Source organism: Lactuca virosa, chromosome 2 (assembly GCF_052849685.1).
Source record: "Lactuca virosa cultivar CGN04683 chromosome 2, Lactuca_virosa_CGN04683_v6, whole genome shotgun sequence".
Lineage (NCBI taxonomy): Eukaryota > Viridiplantae > Streptophyta > Magnoliopsida > Asterales > Asteraceae > Lactuca > Lactuca virosa.
In genome coordinates this window covers 204,698,292-204,711,344 of record NC_136427.1, presented here as the reverse complement: position 1 = coordinate 204,711,344, position 13,053 = coordinate 204,698,292, and the positions used below count along the sequence as shown (strand labels likewise).

At 34.2% G+C, this 13,053-nt stretch overlaps 1 protein-coding gene across 1 annotated transcript; it reads right to left on the bottom strand.

The window, feature by feature from the left end:
* Positions 1-6,254: 6,254 nt before the first annotated feature.
* LOC145160057 (protein SRC2-like) lies at positions 6,255-7,267 on the bottom strand. Its single transcript, XM_079079121.1, has one exon. It carries the CDS (start codon positions 7,165-7,167, stop codon positions 6,367-6,369), a length of 801 nt encoding a protein of 266 aa, XP_078935247.1. The 5' UTR covers positions 7,168-7,267; the 3' UTR covers positions 6,255-6,366.
* Positions 7,268-13,053: the final 5,786 nt, after the last annotated feature.

The following is a 13,053-nucleotide window of genomic DNA, read 5'->3' as shown; positions in this document are numbered from 1 at the left end:
GTGTTAGAATGCTCAAAACCCATCAAAAAGCGCCCAAAACGAACTAGATGTTGGATCTGGTGTTTCTCCCTTGCTCCTCCTTCCTTCAACTTGAAATCCTTCCAAAGATTCACCAATTTATCTCACTAAAGCTCTCACTTCCCTCATAAGAGGGTTTGCGGTCGTGAACAGCTTCTAGGGTGCAAAATGGGAGGCTATCGAGGCTGTTAATGATGTTTATATAGGGGCAAACCCTAAAATTGGGGTTTTCCTTAAATGACACTGACTCGCCGAGTCGGCCTTCCGACTTGTCGAGTCTCTTCCGACCCGCGTCCAAGATATCACGACTCTACTCGACGAGTTGATCTCCCAACTCGCCGAGTCCATGCATAAAACCTTCCCAAACCAAAACAGGTGTTACAGAATGAGACTAAGAGTTTATTAATTTATTACAAGTTAATAAATTAATTAGAAACTAGTTGAAATAATTAGAATTAATTGGGAATTATTTTGGATTTATTCAAAAGGTACAGATGCTGAATGTTAATTGTTCAATAGTTGAGCAAAAGGAACATTCTGGATAGTCCATAGAGGTGGACGGTTTTGAGAACTTCCAAAAGGCTTCCAAAATCTGTACAGGTAACAGATGAGGATAATGATTTGAATTGGGATTAAATGTGATTATTTAATTGATTCAAATCAGGTTTATCTGTAAGTTACCACAACTATATAAAGACCCCTCTAGGCTACCAAAAATCAGATCCTACTCTCCCCAAGGTTGGAATTTTCGGATTTCATAACCTCTCTCCTCTCTTTTTAAAATTTCTAGGGTTTTAAGCCATTAGAGGCATCCCTACTTTGCGTGCTAGATCTCCAAGAGTGACAAAGGAACTCAAGATCTTCAAGGATTCACAAGTATATACGATTATACTTGAAAGGTTAGTAAATCACTCATTTTTTATAGTTTAAATTCATAGTTTTGAAAGTACGTTGTTATAATAGTAAAATTCAGATGTATGGTGCATGTACATTTAGGGTTTATACTAAATGCTTCCATTGCCTAATATCCATGTATAGATGCCTAGAAAACTCATCACATACTTCTCAACTCTTATGTATATGAGTTAATAATATAGTTCATTATGATATGGATTTATATTTGTGAATGTCAAATTCTTGGTTATATATATATATATATATATATATATATATATATATATATATAATGAAAATTAGGTTGAACCGACAGTCTATAAAAATCTTATAATTTTATTTCATTCTCTAATTGTAAAGTTTTAGATGAATCTTATAACGTTATTGTCGCTTGATTTGTGGATATTGCACGTTTTCCATCTTTTAGGTTAAATGAAATCAAGGTCTTAGATTATTCTCCTATTAAAATCCTATCTTTAATGAGGTGTTAGTAAGAGAACATATTAGGTTACCTTTCAGGTCAATAGTAACAATTACAATGTAGGTTAGGCTATCGGGATTGAGAGGGGGTGTGGTCCGACGTGGCCACCTTCAACATCATCGCCACGTCAACCACGCTCATCCACCACCACCACATGAGTGGTTTTAACGTGAGAGAGAGAGAGAGAGAGAGGAAGTGGTGCAGCGTAGCTAAAACCACAAAACTTCACATTGTCGAGGATGGTGTTCACGCGCCGGATAGCCTTACTAACTTACAAATTGAATCTATTCCAAGTGATATGTCTTTTCCAAAGCAATCATATTCTTACCTCAAGGACCATAAAATACTATTTGCAAACAAATAAGAGTTTGATAAGAAAGATGTGGAAAAAGTTTATGGTACTCTAATCATATTTTTCTATTATTCGTGGACCATCACCCATATAATAAAATTAAATAGTAAGAACATTTCTAATCATGAAAATGATGAACATGTGTAATCAATGGAAGATGAACACAATTCATATATTTCTTAAATTTGAATACATAGATGATGTTAATTTTACTATATTTATACATGAAACTTCCCTAGTTAAGTTCACTCTTTATGTATGACAAGATATTTAAAGTCATGTAACGATTTATTCAACTGGGATTATTTTTTGTTGAAAAGATTTGAAACCATTTGAGGACGAGAAAAACGATCATTTTAATGTAATTAATATTTTTTTTTTTGTTGTTACTACTATTTAAATGTTAAATAAAATAAATATTTACTGTTAAATTGACTATTGTATTTATTAATAATATTTTATTATATTAGACAAATTTAAACTAATAAATAGAAGTTATATAAGCTGATATGACATAGGATCAATATCATTACAATCATGTCAATTGTCTTACAATTTATTATACTTTGAAATAATAAGTTAATAACCAACAATTTTGTTGTTTTTGTTTACCCTATAATGTAAAAAGCATAGGTTAAGGAATAAATACGCTAAATATTACTCATTTATGAATTTTAAAATCTATAATAAGATTAAGTATTCTATAAAGTTAAAGTAAATTGGTTTATATCTTTATCGTGTACCACATGAATTATATCATTAAATCTTTTTTTTTAATTTTTTATTGGATTAATTTTTTTATCTTATTATTATATATCAGTTAATTTTACTTTTAATATATAATATTTATATATTAATAAATATTATATTAGTATATCATTAATTTCTTTTAACTATTTTTTTAAATTTTTTTATTGGATTATTTTATTTTAAAAAAATTATTAGGTTTTTTTATTGGATTATTACATTTAATTTATTATATGCTATATATAATAAATAATATTTTAGTGGATCATTATTTTTTTTAAATGTATACTATTAATTCTTTTTAATTTATTGGTTCTACCACAAAGTCTTCGGAATACGCAAAAGCACCGCATCCCATTGTCGAAAATCGTCGAGACCACCGCTAATCACCTTCATCGGAGGTCTGACGGAAACACTACCAACCTGTTTCACCCAACGCCGCTATCTAGTAGCCACCTGCGAACACCTCTTCACAATCCGTTAGAATCCTTTATATTTGCCACTAAGCCGATCGTTTTCCACTATAACCATTACTATTTAAACCACCAAGAAGTCCAACCCAAACACCCCTGTCAGTTCCTCCATTTGTTTCCTTTTACCAGCTTACGCCACAACTACCAGGTCAGTTCCTCCATTCGTTGCCTTCCACAACCCATATAACCTTATAACATCGAAGCTTCAAGCCTGCACTACCTGAAAAGATCTAGCGGTGGATCTGGTGGTTTGAAAACCCTATATCTAACATTGTCACCATTGATGACAGTGTGGGTAGTCAATTGGTGCAGTTTTGGTTGAGAATGACGGATTGTAGGCAACGATGCACGATTTCCGACAAGATGATGTGGCGGTACAAGGTGGTAAAAAACAACGAATGGAGGAACTGACCACGGGTGTTTGGATCGGACCTCCTGGTGGTTAACACAATATTGGTTGTAACAGAAAACGTCCGAATTAACACATTATTGGTTGCCACTAAGTTGGTTGTTTTTCTGTTACAATAAATATTGTGTTAAGGAGGTCCGATCCAAACACCCCTGGTCAGTTTCTCCATTTGTTTCTTTCTACTACCTTGCGCCGCCACATCATCTTGTCGGAAATCGTCGATCGTTGCCTACAATCCGTCATTATCAACCAAAACTACACCAATTGACTACCCACACTACCGTCAATGGCGACAATGTTAGATATTGGGTTTTTCAAACCACCAGATCTACCGCTAAACCTTTTCAGGTAGTGCAGGTGTCACAACTAGCAAAATTAGGATTGAAAGGGGTGATTCATGTACCAAAACCATTTCTTCTATGTAACTTTATATCATCAAATTTGCAAAATTCAAACTACAATGTTATTTGAGTCATACTTACATACATTGTGATTCAAGTCGAAACAACCTCGTACAAGCCCAAAAACTTGATCCAATAGTTAAGAACCATCACAACAACATAGTATATTTTGTGTTACAAAACTCCTAAACAACATAGTATATTTTGTGTTACAAAGCTCCTAAACAACATAGTATATAGATCTCTACGGGGTTGACACCCCCACGCCTTAGCTGTTCGCTACAGCTAGACGAGGCCAGTCTAGGGTGACAAATATCTTACCGAAACCGACGCCTGAAGAACGTCATGACAGACATATCAGTCATATTAAACATGGTTGTAACGACTCACATAGGGGTTAACAATGTTATTTTGGATTTACGAAAACATACACTTCACTGGTTTTATAAAATATAAAACTACGCTTCACTTTTGTACATTACTATCACCACCCCAGTCTTAGGGATTTAAGACTACAACTTTTCATAAAACAGAAAATATGGGATTTTCTGGGAACACACACTCTTTTCAGTTACAAACAAAAAGAAAACAAAGGACACACATGCAATTATTCACAGTTTTAGAACGAGACTTACAAACCATTTTTCACAGAAAATATCAGATTTTCTGGAGTTTTACAAATTATTACAATCAAAGATGTTACAAAGCTTTTTATACAAATATGCTTATAAACTCACCAACTTTTTAGTTGACGCTTTTCAAAACGACTTGTATTCTCAGAGACTCGGTGAGCAGGTATCTGGGCTATGAATTTTGGATATTTGCTACATTTTGGAACATCATATTTTATGTCACTTTTGTGTAAACTTGTGAACAAATACAATATGTAAACAATGTATATTGGTATCTTTTAATGTATGATGTTTGGTTGCTACGTTTCATTCATATTCAATTGTTATGATACTATACAATGACGTCATCCGCCCTCGGACGTTTTCGCCGTTTTGGTTCGGGGGTGTGACAACAGGCTTGAAGCTTTGATGTTATAAGGTTATATGGGTTGTGGAAGGCAACAAATGGAGGAACTGACCTGGTAGTTGTGGCGTAAGCTGGTAAAAGGAAACAAATGGAGGAACTCACAGGGGTGTTTGGGCTGGACTTCTTGGTGGTTCAAATAGTAATGGTTCGAGTGGAAAACGATCGGCTTAGTGACAAATATAAAGGATTCTGACGGATTGTGAAGAGGTTGTCGCAGGTGGCTACTAGATAGCGGCGTTGGGTGAAACAAGTTGGTAGTGTTTCCGTCGGACCTCCGATGAAGGTGATTAGCGGTGGTCCTGACGATTTTCGACAATAGGATGCGGTGCTTTTGCGTATTCCGAATACTTTGTGGTAGAACCAAAAAATTAAAAAGAATTAATAATATACATTTAAAAAAAATTAATGATCCACTAAAATATTATTTATTATATATAGAATATAATAAATTAAATGTAATAATCCAATAAAAAAATCTACTAACTTTTTAAAAAAAAAATAATCCAATAATTTTTTTTTAAAAATAATTAAAAGGAATTAATAATATAATAATATAATATTTAGTAATATATAAATATTATATATTAAAAATAGAATTAACTGATATATAATAATCAGATAAAAAATTAATCCAATAAAAATAAAATTAAAAAAAGAATTAATATATAATAGTTCAATAAAATTAAAAAGAAAGAAAAATTAATATATAATAATTCAATAAATTTAAAAAAAAGAACTGCATAAATGGTCATTGTAATTTGGTAAAAAGAGATAACTGCAAAAATGGTCCTTGAGGGTAAATTGTAAATTTAAAAAAGTTAACAACAAAATGTTAAAGTTAACGAAATAGAGACCAAAACCACAACTAAACCATCAAATAAAGACATTTTTTGCTAATAAACTTTTTTTTGGACCTTATCCAAAGAAATCGGCAAACCACTAGAAAAATGATCATTTTAATGTAATTAATATTTGTTTTGTTGTTACTACTATTTAAATGTTAAATAAAATAAATATTTACTGTTAAATTGACTATTGTATTTATTAATAATATTTTATTATATTAGACAAATTTAAACTAATAAATAGAAGTTATATTAAGCTGATATGACATAGGATCAATATCATTACAATCATGTCAATTGTCTTACTATTTATTATACTTTGAAATAATAAGTTAATAACCAACAATTTTGTTGTTTTTGTTTACCCTATAATGTAAAAAGCATGGGTTAAGGAATAAATACGCTAAATATTACTCATTTATGAATTTTAAAATCTATAATAAGATTAAGTATTCTATAAAGTTAAAGTAAATTGGTTTATATCTTTATCATGTACCACATGAATTATATCATTCAAGGAAAACGTAATCACATCGTAACATTACTAAGATTAGATATTACTTCTATAAAATATTAAATTGGTTTATACCTTGTAGTGATACGAATTAATGAATTTAAGCCATAAGAATATTTACAATCGACAGGGCAACAAACAAACCATACATACTAATATTATAGAAAAAAAATCCCAATATCAGGAACGTATCATCAAAAACCGCCTGCACCACATCCTCCACCGCCACATCCACCGCCACTATCCGACACGATATCGCCGATCAAAAGTCCACCCAGTGCTCCACCTAGCAAACCGGCTCCTAACCCCATACCAAGTTTATTCTTCTTCGGAGGCTGCTGAACTGCCGCCGGATACCCATATCCCTGCTGCGGAGGATATCCACCGTACCCTGGCGGCGGTGGCGGAGGGTAACCACCATAACCCGGTTGTTGCTGGTGTTGGTACGCATATCCAGGATATCCAGTAGCAGCAGGGGCCTGCTGGTAATACCGACCTGCGGCCTCATACGGCGGCGCATACGCGGCACTTGATCCAACCGCCATACCGGGAGGATAAGCCGTGACAGGCTCCTCCGCCTTACCGGAAAACTTTTCCCCAAATTTATACGAAAAACTAAGAAACCCATTCGGCTTCCCGGAATGCTTCCTCACCTGATAACTCACAAGCTGCTGAGTTGACGCGCCTTCCAAGAGCTCTTTAATCGGCACACGAACTTCTCCCAAATTCTTATCACTGAACGTCCCGACGGCCTTGATCTCGACGACGAGTGTCAGGCGGTTCTGTAAGCCGGCGGCTTCATCGACTGTAAACTTCATGGGGAAGTTCCAGGTAGGGTTGGAACCTCCATCTTTATCAACATGGGTTTTAAGCTTTTGTTTGGTGGTGGTGCCGGAGATGTAAGCTACGGCGTAGACGTCTGGTTTCCTGGTGAGAGAGGGTTTCTTGATCCCCTTTGCAGAGACAAGTGTCAGGTCTAAAGTTCTGTAATTCATGGTTGATTGTTGGAAGTAGAGATTGGGGTGGGGTGGATTTATATAGGGTTTGTGTTAACCGACTTTGGGAGAAAGGAAACAGCAAGGAAGGTGACGAAAGAATGATCTTAGCGATTAAGTATATAACCGTCAACTGCGAACCTTGTTCGCATGAAACTGCAGTTAACGGTTCTACTGTTCCAACTAGGATTTGAAACCGAGTTGAGGCCGTGTGGGTTTTGTTTGATGAAAATTAATATAAAAATTTATAAATATTAGTTTAACGTTTAGGGAAAATTCAGAAAAAGCTTTACATTTTCGGTCTTTTCATTTCACTAATTTTATAGAGAAGATTACAAAAATAGTCATAGGTTTGTTGATTTTTGTGGCTTACAGGACAAATATCTTTCGTATAAATGGTAACGTGGTTTGGTTGTTATTTAGAACTTTGTGAAAATTGAAATGAATATCTACCTTTTTAATGAATATTTTACATTTTTTTTTAATTTATTCTAATAGTTTTATATTTAGAAAAAAATACTCACTCATCACCACCCACCTTTGCCGTTGATTCTCTTCCCAGGCTAGACAAACTATCATCTTCGGTTACTCTCAATTCAAGAATTTAAAGAACAATTTTGACATATACATACCAAAATCAAAATTGAATAAAACGGATTTGGTGTTAGATTGCTTTTTTCAGAGGCAAAATGTATGCAATCTGCGAATTACATCTCCAAACTTCTAAAGTAGAAGAGATGAATCAATCGTGCAGTTTGTAAGAAGAATATTATTTGTTTTTTTAACGTTTGTTGGTTACTAAAATAAACTGATTTTTAAACTTAAAAGAGTTTTTCAATATTAAAATTTAAATGCTTCTAGTTTTACAATATCCAAAGGTTTTATCAAAATCAAATTTCTTTAAATTTCAATTCATTTAAGAGATTCAATATTTGAATTATACGGGTCTTTTGACTTTAGTCGGTATTTTCCATAAAAAAATCTTTTTTTTAACTTAATTTTTATTATAATAAGTAACAAATCTAGATCAAATTTTATTTATTATTGTTTAACACTTTTATTTTTCATAACCAACTTCTTATTTTAATTTTTTTATTGTGACATTATATTGTGATTAATGTGTTTCCTAAATTATTTTGTATTTTAATGATAATAGGATAATTAGGTCATATTTTAAATAGTATGTTGTATTATAAAAGAATGAAAGTAAATTATATGAATTAACATATATATTTGATATTTATTTTATTTCGTTGTAGTTAAAATGGAGAAATATTAAAAAATCGAAATAGTGTTATTGTCTAAAGAGGTTAGAAAAAAGAGGAATTGTAACAAAAAAAATATTAATGTCCGAAGAGGTTACAAAAAACAAACGCTCAAACAAATAAAAAGAGGCATTCGATTTTTGTTAAGAAATGATGTTTTTTTAGGTTAGAAGATGTCTAAAAAGGTTAAAAGACTCTAGTCAACATTTACGTCAAAAGCTAATGTATGTGCTTAGTATGCGTGACGCGGACAAAGCAAGTCAAAAAGATCTGTACAAAAAACATACCTTAGACATAGAGAGTTTATGTCAGTGATGAACAAGAAGAAAGAAGATAAAGTGAGAAGGAAAATGTAGAGACACTTCGACTTGGAAGATCCATCCTCATTCCAAATTGGTGATCAACTAGAGAGAGATGGTGTGATGAATCAACTTTAACTTTAGGTTTCCAGATCTGTAACTAGTTTAGGGAAGGTAAACATAGATGGAGATTCGTTACAGATGAAGTGTTGGTGAAGGGATGAGGAGCGAAGGGTGGTCGACGACGTTAATGACCAAATGAGTAAAGAAGGGTGGTCGGAGGAGGGAAGGATGGTCAACCGTGTTGGTGATCAGAGGAGGAGGTAAGGGTTTTGATGTTGTCTACAATCCCATAAAGGTAATAGTGTTAGGTTTTAGTGAAGGAGTGATCGAAAAAGAGAGATAGTATTACGACGAAGAGAGGGTGGGCTGGGGTTGTGAAGAGTATATATTTTTTGTTAATTATTAAATTAATGGAATAAATATTTAAAATGTAAATATTAATTTAAAAGTGTATGATAGTCATCTCAGGATCTAAACCACAAACAAACCACGTAAAATAGACTATTTTTAAGTGTTAAAATATTTTTGGATTGTACCCCCTAAAAACAATAAACCATATGGACCGTTTTGCAATTTGCTCTGTTTTTAACTATAAAAACTGATTACAATGTTACAAGTGTTTATAATAATTTTTTACAAACATAAGGTTACCGATTCTCACAATAGTCATCATGTGGTGGATCACATCCAAATTCTTTGTGGTTTTCATCATCTTACCTTGTTTACACTTTTCCATATTTTCTTCAACCACTCCTTGAAACATCCTAATTTTCAAGGCAAAACTTTCAATTTTTATCTTAAGTAAAAGTAGCTATTTTCATAAAGTAATATCATAAAACCATTTGTTCCAAAAGTTTACATCCAAAAAATCAGAGTATGATCATTAATGTGGAATCACAAAATACAAAAGTTGTCGATGTGTGTACAGTCACGCCTTCGCCCTCCGATGATCATCTGAAGTACCTAAAACATTTAATCCACAAATGTAAGCTAAAGATTAGTCAGTTCCCCAAAATACCATACACCACAATATACATACAAGCATACAAACATTGGCCTTTAGTCCATGACTAGTCCATCCAACTCGCTTGCAGCATAAAGTTGGGTCGCATCTGGCCTTCAGTGTAACGTTGGTCTTCCCAAGTATCTTGGCCTACCACACAAAGAAAGACCACCCTCAACCCACCACAAGATATGTTGACATATACAACAAACAGACAAACAAACAATCCAACATCACAAGCAACTTTCTAAAGTAGTCTACATGTCTAATAACTTACTACAACATGTTCACATCATATAAGGGGCTCATATTATACTTTACGTGAAACATCCCAAAAATACAACCCAAAAGTTTCGTTTTTAAACATTATTAAAACCATCAACCATCCAGAATCATAAGTAAAATCGTAATCGTGTATCATAAAACATCATAGTGTCTGTCTCAAATCAAATCTCATATCCAAATATCAGAGTCTAACTCCCAGGCTGAAGACTGTGGTGTGTGCCATGCGATCATCCCGAGCCCTTCCCAGTGCCAGTGGAAGTACCTGAAACCAAAACTGAAAACCGTAAGCACGAAGCTTAGTGAGTCTCCCCAATCTACCACATACCATCTACACATAGCATGCAACTAGGAGATACGGGCCTCGCCCACACTCGTGGAGATACGGGCCTCGCCCACACTCCGCTAACTGGGAGATACGGGCCCCGCCCACACTCCGCTATCTAGGAGATACGGGCCTCGCCCACACTCCACTGTCTACGAGATACGGGCCTCGCCCACACTCCATTATCTCTGAGGTACGGGCCTCGCCCATGCTCAGCTACTTCGAGAAGAGGATGTTGAATCTCAATGTAAAGGCGAGAACTTCTATTGGAAACTCACTCCCATTTTTTGTCTATCGTTTGGTTCAAAACTTCTCAATAGCTCAAGAGATGATGATCACTCTATCATCTGCTTTTGAAAATGAAAACACCTTATATGATGAATGTAAGTGTCTCATGGCTCAGATTGTTGAACCACACATTGACACTGATCATGACAGCGTTATGATCCTTGACGATGATCTTCCTCACACTACAAAGGACCTCAAGTTAGAATGGGACGATACCTCAGTGTATCAGGTAAAGAATCTTGTTAGCCTCTCCTATGTTGATAATATTGAAAAAGATGACTCGATTGATCTCTTACGTTTAAATTTATTGGTCTCAAATAAAGAAAAATCGTCTCTCAGTCTTGAGTTAAAGAAACTCAAAGAAGAAACTATTTTCTTGAAAAATCTCTTTCTGCTCTAAAAAAGAAAAACACTTGTATCTCGCTGACCAATAATTTTCTTTACACTGAAAAAGAAGAAGTCATTGATCATGCTAATCGCACTCAACTTATTTTGAAAAATTGGGCATCTTCTCACTTTAATGTCACTAGAATCATTAATGCTCAGATTCCAGATCAGTGTAAGAAAATTCTTAAAGGTGATATAGAAGGTGCTATTTCTTTAACCAAAGTTGTTGAGACTAAACAAACCTTTTATGAAGTTGACTGCTTAAAGGAAGACTTTAAGAGTAGATTTGTGAGTTATCATTTTATAAATCCATCTTTAATTGATACCCACTGCTCTACTGATTCTAATGGCATTACCAAATATATTTCAAAATTATCTACTCTTGATCCTTCTCACCAACCTTCTCATCATGAGTATGTTCTTCCCTCAACTAAGATTTAGCTAAAGTTTCATATATGTAATGGAAAACTTCATTCTATAAACGAGATTCTTAGCATGTTTCCTCAATGCTCAGTAAGCAATTCTAAACCTGAAAATCAATCAAAGTCTTCCACTTCTAATGACTCTTCAATGCATCATGAGCCTCATGAAAAGGTAGTATCTGAGCATACCATCAATGACATCCCTTGTCTCAAAACTCTCAAATTAAATTCAACAGTTGAAAAGAAATCAAAATCTAATGTTAATGGAAAGAATTCTGGAATCAAAGTCTGTTATCGATGTGATGATACCTCTCACAAAGTCAACGAGTGCACTTTTGAAAAGGAATCCATTCACACTGATAATATCAGAACTCGTAATGATAAGTGGATCAAAATGGGAAACGCGTTGAACTGTCTCCCTAATTGTTGTTATAATATCTTTTAGTGAGTGACCCTTTGCAAATAGGTGTCAGTGTGTATTATATGCATTCTTTTTGTGTTTTATGTCTTACTGTATATATTAGTTTCAGGGAAAAGAGCATATTTGGTATTTAGACAACGGTTGTTCAAGGCATATGATAGGATTCAAGTCTCTCTTGGAAGATTTCATAAACAAGGATGGTCCGACTGTTACATATGGAGATAATGGCATAGGAGCTACAAAGGGATATAGATCCATCAAGTGCAATTTTGTTGTTTTCAATAATGTCTCTTACGTGAAAGGTCTTCAACATAATCTCATTTTTATCAGCCAACTATGTGACGCTGGTTATGAAGTTTTATTTAACAAGAGAGAATGAAAGGTTGTTGATCAAAAGAATGTCATTGTTCTTACTACAAATCGACAAAACAATATTTATGTTATGGATATGTTTTCTGCTGACAAATCTCTTCGTCGTTGTTTCTTCTCTCGTGCTCAGTCTCATCTAAACTAGTTGTGGCACAAGTGACTGACACATATGAACTTCAAGAACATTTCGAAGATTGCAGGCAATCCGCTTGTAAGAGGAATTCCTAAAATGCAGTTGGTCAAGGATAAGCTATGATCAGCGTGTGAAAAAGGGAAGAAAACCTAGTCTTCCTTCAAGCCAAAGCCATGGTCCTCTATTATCAAAGCTCTTCATCTCCTTCACATGGATCTGTTTGGACCTGTTCCAGTTAAGTCAAGAGCTGGGAAGAAATACACCCTCGTGAGTATGGATAAATTTTCAAGATTTACATGGGTAGTCTTCTTATGGAAGAAAAGTTATGTTGTTGATGAAATCATTGCTCTCATCAAACAGTGGGAAGTTCTCTATGATCACAAAGTAAGGCAGTTACGTAGTGATCATGGAACCAAATTCAGAAACTCCTATTTGGAGTACTTTTGCTCAATCTCAGGAATTTCTCAGAATTTCTCTGCAGTTAGAATTCCACAGCAAAATGGTATTACAGAAAGAAGAAACAAAACTCTCATTGAAGCTGGAAGAACTATGGTCGTTGAAGCTAGTATTTTTTTGTCATTTTGGGCTGAAGCTATCAATACAGCTTGTTATACCCAAAACCGGTCAAT